Source organism: Tarenaya hassleriana, unplaced genomic scaffold (genome assembly GCF_000463585.1).
Source record: "Tarenaya hassleriana unplaced genomic scaffold, ASM46358v1 Cleome1, whole genome shotgun sequence".
NCBI classification, from domain to species: Eukaryota; Viridiplantae; Streptophyta; class Magnoliopsida; order Brassicales; family Cleomaceae; genus Tarenaya; species Tarenaya hassleriana.
Genome location: NW_010960187.1, coordinates 4513798 through 4527754, shown reverse-complemented (window position 1 = coordinate 4527754; position 13957 = coordinate 4513798). Strand labels below are relative to the sequence as shown.

The following is a 13957-nucleotide window of genomic DNA, read 5'->3' as shown; positions in this document are numbered from 1 at the left end:
CTCTTCGTTAGTTGGAAATTTTATAATACAAATAGAAAATTGGCTTTTTTGCAAATTTTATAAACCGGACTATTATTCTTATTACATATGGTGTTTTATTATAAACAAAAAGATGTGATTTTCCATTTACTTTTAGAGGTGCTTGCATATGGTCAGTCCATGGTCATTGTTTAATGCAAAAAAAAAAAAGGTACTGGAACCAAGATTCGATTGGGATAAAGAAAGACCACGAAATTTTTTTTTTATTTATTTAACGTGATGTAAAGATGTGCATAACGACATGCCACAAGATAAGGGCTTAGCTGTTATACACAAGAGCAGTGTTGCATATGTTAATTTATCGACGGATAATCGTATATAATTACCTAAATTTTTATAAAATTTTTAAATAAATACTTAAAAGTATAAAATTTTCAGATAAATAATTGAACTTTTCAAAATTTCCATAAACTAAACTTTTACAAAATTTCTAAATAAAACCAAAATTCGTTGTTTAATTTATAACGGAATCCGACGAAAATTGATGACTCGGTCGATTAACATCGTCAACGAAAATTGTTTTATTTGGCAAAATTTTAAAAGTTTAGGTATTTATATAAAAGTTTTGAAAAATTCAGGTATTTATTTGAGATTTTTATAGTTTAAGTATTTATTTGGTAATTTTACAAAAGTTCAAGTATTTATATGCGATTATCACTTTGTTAACGTGAATGAATATTTCCAAACACAAGCGAATGCACATTTAAACTAGAAATTACTCCTCCCTCGGTTGATTAAAAAATATGGTTTCAGATTTTTTTTTCACGATTATTAAAAGAATAGAAAAAAAATCATATATATCCTTATTAAATTTCAATATTTTATTAAAGTTCAATATTTTTAATTAAAGATAGAATTATAAATGTTTTTAAGAAATCATCTAAAACATCTAATTAGCAATAAAAAAAATATTCTGTACAACGCGTCTATCGAAAAGGGAGGAATTAACAAATCGCAATGCTGTTAAGTTTAATAATTACTTTGAGGAAATCATATAATTAGCCAACGTTGTGGAGTTATCGTTCTTGATTCGGTAATTAAACACGAAAAAAATAAATCAAAATCACATAAAAGTTAAATCAAGATCGACAACAAATGAAATCTAAGAACAAGCCCTCTATCTCCCTCATAACAATGATCAGACTTGTTCTTGCTCATCAGATGCCACCATCTTCTGGTTTCTACTGGGTTTGGTTGCTGTCGGAATCTTCTTCTTGAGTGTGTTCTTCGACGGGCTGATTCTTTCCCAGCATTCTTGCAGCCAAAGGAATACCACACGACTTGTTCATGACATCCCGTATGTACTTCCTCTCATTCCTCGGATTCACATCGATGCTATTCTCCTTGGCCGCGTCCTTGTATATGTCGTACACGATCGCCGGATCTGAAATCGGGTATATACGATGCAATCCATGTTCTTCCCCGGCCATCTTCTTCGCCAACTCCTCTTCCCGGCTCGTCATTATCACCCTTCCTCCCGACCCTTTTGGGAATCCGCACGAGAGATGCTTCCCCCATTCGTTTCCTTCCGGAATCTCGTCTTCGCCCAGTCTCTCCTCCCACTCGTCTTCTTCCCGGACATCGTCCAGCACTATCAGATACTTCTTCCCCCATAGACTCAGGTAGAGTAGGTACAAAAGCCTCGCCAGTTCCTCGTCTCGATCACGACCCTTTCCTGCCGCATCCTCTCTGACACGTGCCCAGTCTCTCCTCCCACTCGTCTTCTTCCCGGACATCGTCCAGCACTATCAGATACTTCTTCCCCCATAGACTCAGGTAGAGTAGGTACAAAAGCCTCGCCAGTTCCTCGTCTCGATCACGACCCTTTCCTGCCGCATCCTCTCTGACACGTTCAAGAATCTCTCCCTCGACCCCGAGACTCTCCAAGAGTCTCTTCACGGCGGCTATCTTCTGGCCACTGTCCTCTTTTTCGCCGTCTCTGTACATAGAAACCCATATCCTCGGGACGTAAGCGTTCTTGACGGACTCATCGTTGAAAATCTTCTGGCACAAAGCTGTCTTCCCGACGCCGTATCTCCCCACGACAGCGAGCGTCTTGAACTCATCCGAGTCCTTCTGATTCAGTAAGAAGCTCTTCAACGACAGGATCTCGTTCTTGAACCCACGAATCTCATGACCCGGAGTTTTCGACGTCGTCTCGGTACGTTTGGCCTCGGACGGGCCGCTGCTGCTTCCGGGTCCGTTGGGGATTGGTGGAGCATGGTTCCCGGCCGAGGCTCCTGCCTGAGTCGAGCCACCTTTCCTAGAGGAGGAGTGAGATTCGAACTGGAGCTTCTCCTTCAACCATGTTTCGTAGCCTTGACCGAAGAGTGTCTTGATTCCACTTAGATCGGAGTCATGAGATCGATTTTCTTGAGCCATTTCGACTGAAAGAGAAGAGAGTCAGTTCCCAAAGGGGAGGAGAAGACAGACGAAAACAGAGAAGCCAAAGCTGGTTAATTGCAGAGACCACTTTGATTAACAATTTTTTTTTTAAAAAGAAACTTCTGAAATTCATAATTAAATATTAATACAAAAATTCTGGAAATCAAACCAAAATTCAAAAAAAAGGAAATCGCCATTAAAACTATGTATTCTTCACAAGTCAACTAAAAATGATGATGTGGCAATGACTTGGCTTCCAAATTATGTACACATCATCAAAATTATATAATTTATTTTTGTTTGAAATGATGAAGTGTTATAATTTTAATGATGTGTACATAACTTGGAAGTCAAGTCCTTGTCACATCATCATTTTTATTTGAGTTAGCAGAGCGGGGGGTTTTCGGTGAATTATTAATAAGTTTGGAGTTTTATCGGTTAATCATAACAAGTATATGATTTTATTGGTAGGTAAAAAAGTATACGATTTTTCGTTGACACATCAATATCAATAGTACTTTATGGCGATTTCTTTTTTTTTTCAAATAATGCCATAAGTACACTTTCACAGTGTCCATATCATCGTAATCTGGATTTATTAATAAAATTTGTTTTGAGCTTGGCAAAAAAAGAGTGCATATATGACAAGAATGGTTTTGATGTAAAACCAAGATTTTATTATTTAAACAGATAATTCCGACTAAGAACAAGCTCGAATTCAGTATTTTACTCTCATAATCGACAGCCTGTTTTTAAGTTAAAATATTATTGCAAGTTGATGATTTAATTAAATAAATAAATGATTCGTCTGTACACTTTCGGACAAAAGAAAGGCTACACGACCTTTCAAATGAAGATAACATTAGCTTTTAATTATTGCAGGCTTTCGTTTTGGATATAATATTTTTTTAGAGGTTTTGGATATAATATTAATAATGCAAATAGGGAAGAATATTAAATGACAAGGATCGGCCAATTGCATGTTAGTTCTTAAGTCATGGACCCCGTTACCCTCGTCGTCATACATTATTGCATTCATACTTAAAGTCGTGGTCGTCATATGATATATATATATATATGTATATATATATATATGATACATGACATGATGCAGTTCAAGTGAGTTAAATGGAACAAAAAAAAAATCTGTCTAGAATCTTATTTTTGTGCATCGAAAATCCTAGGCTACAGCTGGCACCTAGGTTTTGTAACTTCGTCTAAATTTGAAAATGGGGGATTTATTTGTTTAATCCACTATAGTACTATGAATTTTGTATATTTTGTCTATATCTATCTATGTATATTTTTGGTATTATATTCAGAAGATTTTAATTTTAAAAAAATGATCAATCAAAATACTTTGTAATGGAAAAAGTCGGAACAAAAAGGAAAGGGAGGAGAAAATACCTGGAACGTGGAGGACTGTCCGAGAGGAGCTTCTGCTCTGCAGGGAGTCCATCTATGGCGGACTGCTCAGACAGTGAATGAGTAAGCATTCAAATACTCAAACTTTTGAAGCATATATCTCAGGCTCCGACAACAATGGAGGGACTAGTAGTTCAGCTTGTCGAGACGGCAAAACCAGATAACAATACCGCGGCGGTTTTGCTGAAACCAGTGAAAGACCTGTGGGACACATGGAACCTGAGGGTCATCGTCATGTTCAGTCTCACCCTCCAAACGATCCTCATCTTCTTCGCCCCGCATCGGAAACGGACCGCCAAGAAGTTCCTCGTCTTCATCATTTGGTCGTCTTATCTTCTCGCCGACTGGTCGGCGAATTACGCGGTCGGACAGATCTCCGACAGCCAAGGGAACGCCCCGAAGCCAGGCGATCCGGCGGAAAACGCCGAGCTTCTTGCGTTCTGGGCACCGTTCCTTCTCTTGCACCTCGGCGGTCCCGACACCATCACCGCCCTGGCCTTGGAAGACAACGAGCTCTGGCTCAGGCACTTGTTCGGTCTCCTCTGCCAAGCCATTGCCAGTGTCTACGTGTTCTTGCAGTCAATACCCAACAGGCTTCAGACACCGCTCATTCTCATGCTGCTGAGCGGAGTGATCAAGTATTTCGAGAGGACCAGAGCCTTGTACTTGGCCAGTACCGACAGGTTTAAGGATTCGATGCTGGGGAAGCCAGATCCTGGTCCGAACTACGCCAAGCTCATGGAGGAATACCAGACCAAGAAGGATATGAACATGCCCACCCAAATTATTATGATGGAGGAGCCTGAGAAAGGCCTGAAATCCGACGGGAAAGGCCAGAGAAAGAAGCTGACTGATCTCGAGGTCGTCCAGTACGCTTACAAGTACTTCAACACCTTCAAGGGTCTGGTCGTCGATCTCATCTTCACCTTTCAGCAGCGGGACGAGAGCATGAAGTTCTTCGACTCTCTCCAGGAAGAAGATGCATTGAAGATATTGGAGGTGGAGCTCAACTTCATCTATGAAGCTCTTTTCACCAAAGTCGAGGTTCTTCATTCCGGGATTGGACTCTTTTCTCGCCTTGCGGCCTTTGCATTTCTTCTGGCTTCCCTTATCCTCTTCAAGGGGAAGACAAAGAATGGATATGATGGATTCGACGTCGGCCTTACTTACGCATTGCTCATTGGTGGAATAGCTCTTGATGTGATTGCTATCCTCATGTTCTGTTTATCCGACTGGATGTTTGTGAGATTGAGGAAGCTGAAGGAAGATCCCGACGAGGAAAAGACCACCTGCATTGGAGGCTGCATTGACAAAATCTTCAATTGGATCCTCAAACTTAAGGAGCTCAAGTGGAAAAAAGATGAATGTTACCAGGAGAAGGGTTCTACCAAGGGGCATGAGGTGCTCGATAGAAAATTTGTGTTCAGGAGATGGTCTGAGTATGTGTATGCATACAACCTGATCGGATGCTGCCTGAGGATACCCCCCGAGAGAATCCACCATACCAAGGGTCTCGTCCACAGCATCTTCGACAAGATTATTAGCTTTTTATTCGTAGGTCGAGTTTTGAAGTACACCCTCCATGCATGTGTCTCCTTTTTCAGAGCTGCAAAAAAGAGAACTCGTAAGATTTACGAGCAGATCGACAGTTTGATGATTCGATCCAAGAAACATAGGGCGGTTTATTACAGTCTTTACCTTGTCAAGGGGTTCCTCGATATCTGGAAGACTATCTATCAATGGCTTGGGAGTTTCATCGATTGGTTCCTGGAATTCTTCAGCATCACACAGAAGCTTGAGGAGATCATGTTTGTATCTAGCCGTCGACTCACCAAAGAACTGTGGGAGTTCATATTCAAGGAAGTGCAAGGTAAATCCCATCTCGCAGACAATCCAGAAAGTGCCAAGAGGGTGTCCTCGGCAAGAGGTGATTGGACTCTGCGTCATATACCGAGCCAAGATAAAAGGGTGAAGGAAGAAGACCGTGAGAAGCTCCTGCAGTTTGTGACTCAAGTGGATTATGACCAGAGCATTTTGCTGTGGCACATTGCCACGGAGTTGTTCTACCAAGTGGAAGGAGCCACCGAAGAAAACTACAGCTACCGTGAGTTCTGCAAAATGCTTTCAGACTACATGATGTACCTCCTGATAATGCAGCCTACTCTGATGTCAGCTGTTGGAGGAATCGGGAAGATAAGATTCAGAGACACGTGTGAAGAGGCCTCAAGGTTTCTCCAGAGGAGGCATATCGACATCGGGAGCACAAAATATACGGATGTGGAGAAGAGGAAGAAGTTTACTGACCAAATTCTCTTGGTAAACACGGATGTTGAGCCCATGGATGTGAAGGGAGATAGAAGCAAGTCTGCACTTTTTGACGCGAGTAAGCTGGCACATCAGATTCAAGAGCAACAGAGAAAAGGGAACGAAGACATGTGGAAGGTGATGAGCAAAGTGTGGGTGGAGCTGCTTTGCTATGCAGCAACTCATTGCAATGCTGAACAACACGCAGCTCAGCTAAGCAAAGGTGGCGAACTCATCAGCTTCGTATGGCTATTGATGGCTCATTTTGGCCTCGGAGACCAATTCCAAATCACCAAGGGGGATGCCAGAGCAAAACTCATCGTGGGCAAGTGATATCACATGCACCGAATACACCGGCATAATCAGATTGTGTTTGTCATCAATATTTTCAGGGTTTTGTGTTCAGCTTTCAGTTTTATGTTTCATGTTGAACAAATCTGCATTACCCACATCCATGCACCCCATGAAATCACTGAACATTCATTTTCTAGATGCTTATGATCCTCTTACAAGAACTCGATCAATGTAGTTCCTCCTCAAGACTCACTAAGCAACATCATGATCATATATGCCTTGTGCCCTTTTGCCTAGTTGATTTCCTTAATGATTCGTTTGTGATAAGCCTGAAACTTGGTTCGTTCGTAGGCCAAATAAGAGTGTAGTTAAAATCTATAACAAAACATGAGAAATCAAAACTCAGGATGACAGTTAATCACTTCAACATAAACCCTAAAATTTCCCCCAAATGAGAAAGTTCAGCAAAGATTTGTGACCTGAAAATTGAAGAGGTAGAGAATTGGTGCTCGGGTTGGGGCATCATCATGCTACCTCACGCTCCGATTGCATCTGAACAAAAAAGTTGGACAACATGTTGCTTCACAAGGGCACAGCTAGCTGCCCAGTTATCCATACTTCATGAATATGAAGAGAATGAGGAGGAGGATGACAGGATGGAGAAAGAGGATGACAAAATGGAATGTATTCAGACAATATGTGGAATGTATCAATTTAAACTCCAAGGAAGCATTGTTGCTTGTGCAGATGGGTACTACGGATTAGATATCTTGTGGTTTAGTCTTACCTTTTGTTTGTTGATCCGGCCGATGAGCAGATGAAAACAAAAAGAAATCCCGGTTCATACTCCGTGACAAGAGCCTTGTCTTTGCTTTTCCCTCATATGTTTGCTGTCCAAATGATGGCAAACCTGTGGAAAGGGGCTAGCATGATACATCATTTTGGTAATGCAACTAACTTCATCCATAGCCATAAGTCTTTAAGGCACGTGAAGAGTCTACACGAAATATATGGTTTACACAAATAGGAGATGTGTATTTATTCAGGGTATTAAGATACAGATAGGTAACAACAACTAAAGGAAGTCAAGGCTTCTGGCAGTCAACTTATTTGGGCTTTCGCGTGGATGCCTGTGGTAATGGCCTCCTCCAGACTCCATTAGCATCAGTGGGACAGAATGTGACCTTTGGACATTTGTATTTCTCCAAGAGAATCATATTTGGAAACAGCGCTTGCAAATCTTTCCACTCTGCTTTGAACTCATCCAAGTACTTCAAACGTAAGACCTTAATGTCGTATTTGATATCTTCATTTGATGTTTTGCCGCCGATTCTACTCACTTTTCCTCCTCTGATGGCGAGCTTCTCTAGTATTCCAGGATCATCAGGTTTCAGCCAACTCGTGGGTAGCTCTTCCTCAGGGAAACCTTCTAGCTCCAAAGTCTTCAAGGTGGGAGGTAACTTGTATGTGCCATTTGATTCTGGTTTTTTGGCTGTTCTCTTTTCTTTTTTGGATATAATTGATGCATCGTTACACTCTTTAATCTTGCTCTTCTTGTCTATACCGGGGCCCGATGACTTTGCTGCAGTGTTTTTCATGACCGCATTGTCTCCTTTGTTATCATGTGGCTCCTTATGGATTGTGGCGTTTGATTCTCGGGAAGCATTCTTTTCCTTATCTTCCTCGACTATCTCTTGTGTATTATTGCTCCTTGTATCTATCCCATCATGCTTTCTGCCTTCTCCTACATCAACCTCCCCCGTTTTCCCATTTTCTTTGTTCTGCCCTTTGTTGTCTCCTTTTGGACCATCTGGCTTCTTCTGGATTAAGGGTTTCTTCATTCCTGCAAAGGACTCACCTTCTTGTACCTTGTCCGACTTATGGATCTCTGCTTCTTCTCCACCACGCTCCTTGCTCTCATCTTGACCAACCTCCTTTTTCCTACCTTCTTTCATTTGCTCGTTGTTCTCTGCTTTATGAGCATCTTGCTTCTTCTGGATCATGCCTTTTGGTTCTTGCGAGGGAATCATGTTCTTATTTTCCTGGATAACCTGGTCTGACTTTTGGATCTTTTCTTCTTCCCCGCCCTGCTCCTTTCTTCTTTCTCCATCAACCTCCTTTCTCCCATCTTCCTGCTTTTGCTCTTCATTGTCTCCTTTGTGATTATCTGATTTTTTGGGAATCACAGGTTTCGGTTCCTGCGAAGGACTCGCCTCCTTACCTTCCTCAACAACCTTGTCTAACTTCTGGGTCTTGGCTTCTTCTCCATCCTGTTTCCCATCTTGTTTCTTTTGCTCTTCGTCTCCTTTGTGACCATCATGCTCCTTCGAGATAACACGTTCTAGTTCTTGTGAAGGACTTGGCTTCTTATCTTCCTCAACAATCTTGGCTTCTTCTCCATCTTGTTTCTTTTGCTCTTTATCTTCTCCTTTGTGACCATCTTGCTTCTTCGAGATAGCACGTTCTAGTTCTTGTGAAGGACTCGCCTTCTTATCTTGCTCGACAGCTTTGCCTGACTTTTGGGTCTCTACTTCTAACCCACCGTGCTCCTTGGGTTCTTCTAGATCAACCTTCTCAACTTTTCCATCTCCTCCTTTCATCTTTGTTTTGCTAGTTCCTATATCGTCTTCCTTCCTGTATTGAACTCTGTCTTTTGACTCTAATGGGAGTGTTCCTTTCTCTTCTGCATCTCCTCTCTTATCCATGCTTGTCTTCCCCTTGTTATCTCCTTGGTCCCCCTCTTTCTCATTCGTGCTTTTGTGTTGTAACTTTAGCCTAATTGCCTTTTCTTTCTTCCTCCATGCTTTGCTAAACCACGTCGTGTCGGTGCCTTCCTTCTCGTCCTTCCCAAATCGGGCTCCCCATGCTATTTTCAGACTCTTGAGTTGAGTAAGCTTAGTCAATGACTTCATCAAGTCTTCTACCTTGAGATCGTATTTGTTTATGTTGATGCTCAGTTTTCTCAGGCTCGTCATGCGTTCCAACTGAGAAAGCGTACAACAATTTTCCTCGTCGGCATCACTGACCACAAAGCCTTTAAGAACTTGTAGCTTCGAGAGTTCGGAAATTTCCTTGGGCATGCGATCAAGCATATAGCACTCCGATACATCCAAGTAAATAAGATTCTCAAGTGAGTCTATATCATCCGGAAGGACCTCCAAGTTGTAGCATGACCTGAGATCCAAGATCACCAGCTTGGAGAGCTGACAAATGGACTTATCGAGCTTTTCAATTCTCGATATCCCTTGGAAACTTACAAGCCTTAGCTCTTTCATGGTCTTTATATTCTCCAGAAACTCGGTGCTTTCTACCTCAATGTGGCATTTAGGGGTTCGTTCCCATCTTCCTATATAAAGAACCTTAAGCGCATTCATATGCTGAAACCACTTGAATGTGAAATCGGGAAACCGTTCAGAAGAATTGAACACCGTCTTCACAGTGTCGAGGTTCTTCTTCATCTTAGACAATTTTGCCTCTTTCTGCAACGAGGACCCTTCTACCAAGCAAACCTTATGCTTTTTTGATACTGCCATGGAAGGCTTTTTCTTTTTATTTTCATAGATTTGAAAGAAATTCAATTTTTCTGCTAAATAGATAACCGCAGAATGAACATGGGGATCCATCTTATAACTGTTTGGCTTTAGTTTCCGGTCATCTTTAACAGGCTCAATCAATCCTCTCCTTGAGAATCCATCAAGAATTTTTTCTGCTTTCACTTCAGCATCTTTAGCACCTTCGGCACCTTTAGCAGGAAGAAAGCCTTCTCCAATCCACCAGTACATCAACATTGTCTTTTTAACCTCACAATTCTCTGGGAAGACAGTGAAGCTCAACAAGCATAGCATGCCAACGATGTCAAGCCCCGAGATTTTCTCTATGACTTCGGCAGCTAAGATATCAAGGAACTCTTTACTATTCCCATGCAGACCGGGCAAGTATAGATCTCTCTTCTTCCCAAGCATATCTGACTTCAGTTTAGAGATGTCTTTGCTGATCCTCTTGATTTTGGACATAGTCTCAGATGGCAGAGCCATCTCCTTCAGTATATTCTTCTCCTTCAGTATATTCTTTAGAATTCCTTTCAATTCATCGGCTTTCTCATCAAGATCCTTCGACACACGAGTATAAGCTCCATATTGTTTTTTATCCTTAAGTATTGTTTTAATTCGACCAATGACAATTCGCAATGCCCAGATATCTTTCTCTTCTTCGCTTTGGTTTTGTGACTTTACGCTCTCGTTGCCACTCTCGTAGCTTACTTGGTTTGCAGCCACGTTCTTGTGCCTTAACGCACATAGAAGCTTTTTAACCCCTACCCAACGGGATGCCCTTTTGCCCTTATAAGATCCTTTACCAGAGCCTTCATTGTCAGAACGGCTGACATCTTTCAGGGGTTTGGATAAACTGTTCTGACACTGAAATAACAGAATCTCCAGCTCAGATAGGATACTGATTGAATGAACTCTTTTATAATCATATGATAGGAACTGCTCCTGCTTATTCTCCTGCTTTTGCTCCATATGTCACTGCAAATCGATTGATGCAGTGATGCACGTTTTTGTTGAGAATCCTTCAGCTAAATTGCCTTAGACAACACTGAAATCCATTATTGACCTCAATGACAATCGAGAAAAGCCAGCAGAGAATTGTAAGATTCAACTGCCAGAAACACCCATGGTCTTTCGAAAATGTTGGACAATGGAATACCACAAACAACACGCAGATCAAACCGGTGACCAATTATTATTGATTTCGTAGCAGAAGAAAGTAGGATCACATAAAGTCTTTTTTTTCAAGGGTTTAAGAAATGACTCTTATATGTTGAAACATAACAAAATCACATAGAAATGCCTATAGAGGGATTTCCCAGAAGAAAGAAACCGATGCATAAAACAGTTGCCAGCAAGGGAGAAAAAGACATACCAGTTTAACGAAACAATTGAGAGCTCTTGTAATCTGTTCAAGAGTAAAAAAACAGCGGAATTGTGCTCTGAGACATACAAAACAGTGTTCTGGACAAATAATTTACGCGCTTTCACATATAGAAAATGAAAGGGAATGCCATTATATGAGGAGTTTACGTGGAATCAATTGGAGTCCACTGCTCTACCTGAACAAGCAAGCAGAGCGGTGATGTTTTCCTTCAAGTAAAACCTGCATGACCATGAGTTTAGAAAACGAATGAACTAAGACAAGATTCACAAAGAGCCTTCCAAGAACTAACAAAAGGTTCAGTTTGTGCTCTTGATCCATTCTTGTAAATTGTAATTAACCAGTTTCTTCCGAACTATATATACACACACACACACACACACGTATATGGAGGCTACATTAGTTTAGAGAGGCAGGATATATTATCAGATAATCTAACCTTTGAAAGAGATCAGAGGCTTTTGGATTACTGAAAACTAAAGCCGAGCAACGCAACAGTCTCACACCAAATTCAAAACATAAACTATACTGCAATGAATATCGTCACCCCGTTCAAAGGATTCCTTCTCTTCTACAGACAATAGAAATTGATTCCTCCACGTTTTGGAGAGGAATGAATCAAAACAAAATCCTTTTTATGCATCTAACTGGTGAGTGACAATGTAATCCAAACCAAAAAAAACAAAGAAGGACAAGCTTTGAATGAAGAAAAAAACGTAACATTTACCTGCTTCGAGGAATCGTTTCCTATAATGTTTCACTGGGACATTACGTCGAGCATGTTATGTCCGATTCTCTAACCAGATCTTTCACCCTCCTTTTTCTGAATAAAAAACTCGAGAAAGCAATCCTTTATAAGCCCAGAAAAATCCCGAAAGCATCAAATTTTCTTGGAGGTCGATACAAACCTAGAGAACCCATGGAAGACCCAGTTCTTTTCTTCCTCGTTGCGCAAATCAATGGAGAGAACTTAACGTGGAAAAGCAAAGTATATATACCCATGCAAAAACACACTGGTCCGGCAAACCCCATTTCTCCATTGATTCTCTTCGCTTTGGCTCTTCATATTCACGCTCTGCCTCTGCATTGATTCTTTTCGTTTCGACCCTTCCCCAAAACCCTAAACCCCACTCCAAATCCAGATAGCCCAAATTTGTCTACCTCTAGATTCGTTCTCTCAAGGGTTAGACGAATCGAACTTCCTTCTCCACAATCCAATCCATGTAAACGGCTCGTACGTCTCAATCTGCTGATCAACAGCATAAAAAAAACGCATCTTACTACGGATAGGCTGCAAATTAATAGCAAAGCTCAATTTCATATGCTTTGAGTGGAATCACAAAATATTCCAAAAGAAAAAGCTCGCAGGAAAATGCTTCATTTTCAAAGAAGATACAATGATAGAATATTAATTTCTTTCATCTCAAGAGAAAGGGGAAGAATCCGGCCTTCTTCTTTCTTTTTTTTTTTTAAAAATATTTTTTAAATAGTATCTTTCCATTTTTTTAATCATTTTCATATTCAATATAAATTCGATTTTTAAACTTATATAATCAACTGAATGAAAAATTATGTTCGATTGGTTTATTGATTTTTAAATCTAATTAGTCTCGAACACCCCATTCAAAAATTTGTTGGAATAGAATTTTAGGCTTTGAATGGTAGTGGTTTTGATTTTGGTTTTAGATTTTGGTTTTTGATTTTTAGTTTTTGGTTTTTGGCTTTTGGATTTTATAAGTTTATAAATCTAAAAAATGTGGTTTTTGGTTTTGTCACACCCGCATCCCGCTTACGGTTGTGCCACATGGACAAGTAAAATAACAATCAAAACATTTCGAAATGTAAAATCGCGGGAAGATTAAAACCATTCATTTTAAATATAATACAGCGGAAGACGTATAAAATACATAAATACGTTTGTACACGTATGCAAATATACCAGTATATAATACAAGTGGTGAATGTATAATTCAAAAGTCTGAAGTCACCACTCTTTTATTTTCGAAAAATAAGTCCAAAGTAAGTATACATGATCTGGAAGTCCAATTGTCACTGGAAGCCACGTCTGCCTTAGTCACTACTGTTGCTCACGACCTGAAACGTTGCGTAACAACGTCCTAAGCTATGTGCTTAGGGAGGAATTCGGGTGTAACCCGAGATTTCTATTTTTATTGAAAACGGCCAAGCAATATAGTCAATATTATAATATACAAGCGACGAGAAATATCAATCAGATCAATCAGATCAATCATCGTGAAAATCAATCAGCAATCTCAAACAAATCCGTCAATCGTCTCTACGTGTATCTCACACGTAGGTAATTCAACAACTCATTCATGCCTGTGTCGAACACGAGGCGCAACAGTCCAAGCAAAATCGTTTGCGAGGACCTCAAGTGATCTTCATACTCCTCATCGGTCACCGATATCACGACTCTCGGTACCGATCATCTCCATACCCACTCCAGACATCGATCCCCGATGTCGTCGACTGCCGGGCAAAGCAGCTCTATGCTAACTCCCCCTCGCCGACCATCCGCCTCGGAAAATACTCATCAGACCCGAGCTCAAGTCTTTCA

General features: G+C 40.6%; 3 protein-coding genes across 16 annotated transcripts in view; 1 reads left to right on the top strand and 2 right to left on the bottom strand.

Annotated features, from left to right (window-relative positions):
• Positions 1-1000: 1000 nt before the first annotated feature.
• LOC104810895 (probable disease resistance protein At4g19060) lies at positions 1001-3919 on the bottom strand. 2 transcript variants are annotated; one of them, XM_010537368.1, is made up of 3 exons: positions 3832-3919; positions 1750-2426; positions 1001-1595 (listed from the first exon to the last, which is right to left on the bottom strand). In XM_010537368.1, the coding sequence occupies exons 1-3, from the start codon at positions 3881-3883 to the stop codon at positions 1221-1223; spliced, it is 1104 nt and encodes a 367-aa protein (XP_010535670.1). In that variant the 5' UTR covers positions 3884-3919; the 3' UTR covers positions 1001-1220. The 2 variants fall into 2 exon arrangements, with proteins under 2 accessions (XP_010535670.1, XP_010535662.1); XM_010537360.1 differs by having other exon boundaries at positions 1001-1708; positions 1863-2426.
• On the top strand, positions 3868-6668 carry LOC104810911. The gene has a single exon (XM_010537378.2). The coding sequence runs from the start codon at positions 3967-3969 to the stop codon at positions 6484-6486; it is 2520 nt and encodes an 839-aa protein (XP_010535680.1). The 5' UTR covers positions 3868-3966; the 3' UTR covers positions 6487-6668.
• A 790-nt stretch (positions 6669-7458) lies between these two features.
• Positions 7459-13957, bottom strand: part of LOC104810918 — a 7248-nt gene continuing 749 nt past the window's right edge. Inside the window, exons 1-6 of one of the 13 annotated variants that reach the window (XM_010537484.1) lie at positions 12288-12798; positions 12107-12202; positions 11819-11973; positions 11529-11601; positions 11371-11403; positions 7459-11043 (exon numbers count right to left, since the gene is read on the bottom strand). In XM_010537484.1, coding sequence (XP_010535786.1) covers positions 7554-10967 — 3414 coding nt within the window. In that variant the 5' untranslated portion in view covers positions 10968-11043; positions 11371-11403; positions 11529-11601; ... (1 more) ...; positions 12107-12202; positions 12288-12798 and the 3' untranslated portion in view covers positions 7459-7553. Of the gene's footprint in view, positions 11127-11370; positions 11404-11528; positions 11602-11818; positions 11974-12106; positions 12203-12287; positions 12813-13957 lie in introns of those variants that run through there. The other 12 variants (XM_010537466.1, XM_010537475.1, XM_010537408.1 and 9 more) reach the window with 12 other exon arrangements.

What these genes read in the sequence shown, in the direction of transcription:
- LOC104810911 (XM_010537378.2), top strand. Translation starts at nt 3,967, where the DNA reads ATGGAGGGACTAGTAGTTCAGCTTGTCGAGACGGCAAAACCAGATAAC.
- LOC104810895 (XM_010537368.1), bottom strand. Translation starts at nt 3,883, where the DNA reads ATGGACTCCCTGCAGAGCAGAAGCTCCTCTCGGACAGTCCTCCACGTT. An exon ending in GACAGTCCTCCACGTTCCAG is followed by an intron (nt 2,427 to 3,831) that starts GTATTTTCTCCT and finishes CTTCTCTTTCAG; the next exon opens with TCGAAATGGCTCAAGAAAAT. An exon ending in GGGAAGAAGACGAGTGGGAG is followed by an intron (nt 1,596 to 1,749) that starts GAGAGACTGGGC and finishes GACGAGTGGGAG; the next exon opens with GAGAGACTGGGCGAAGACGA.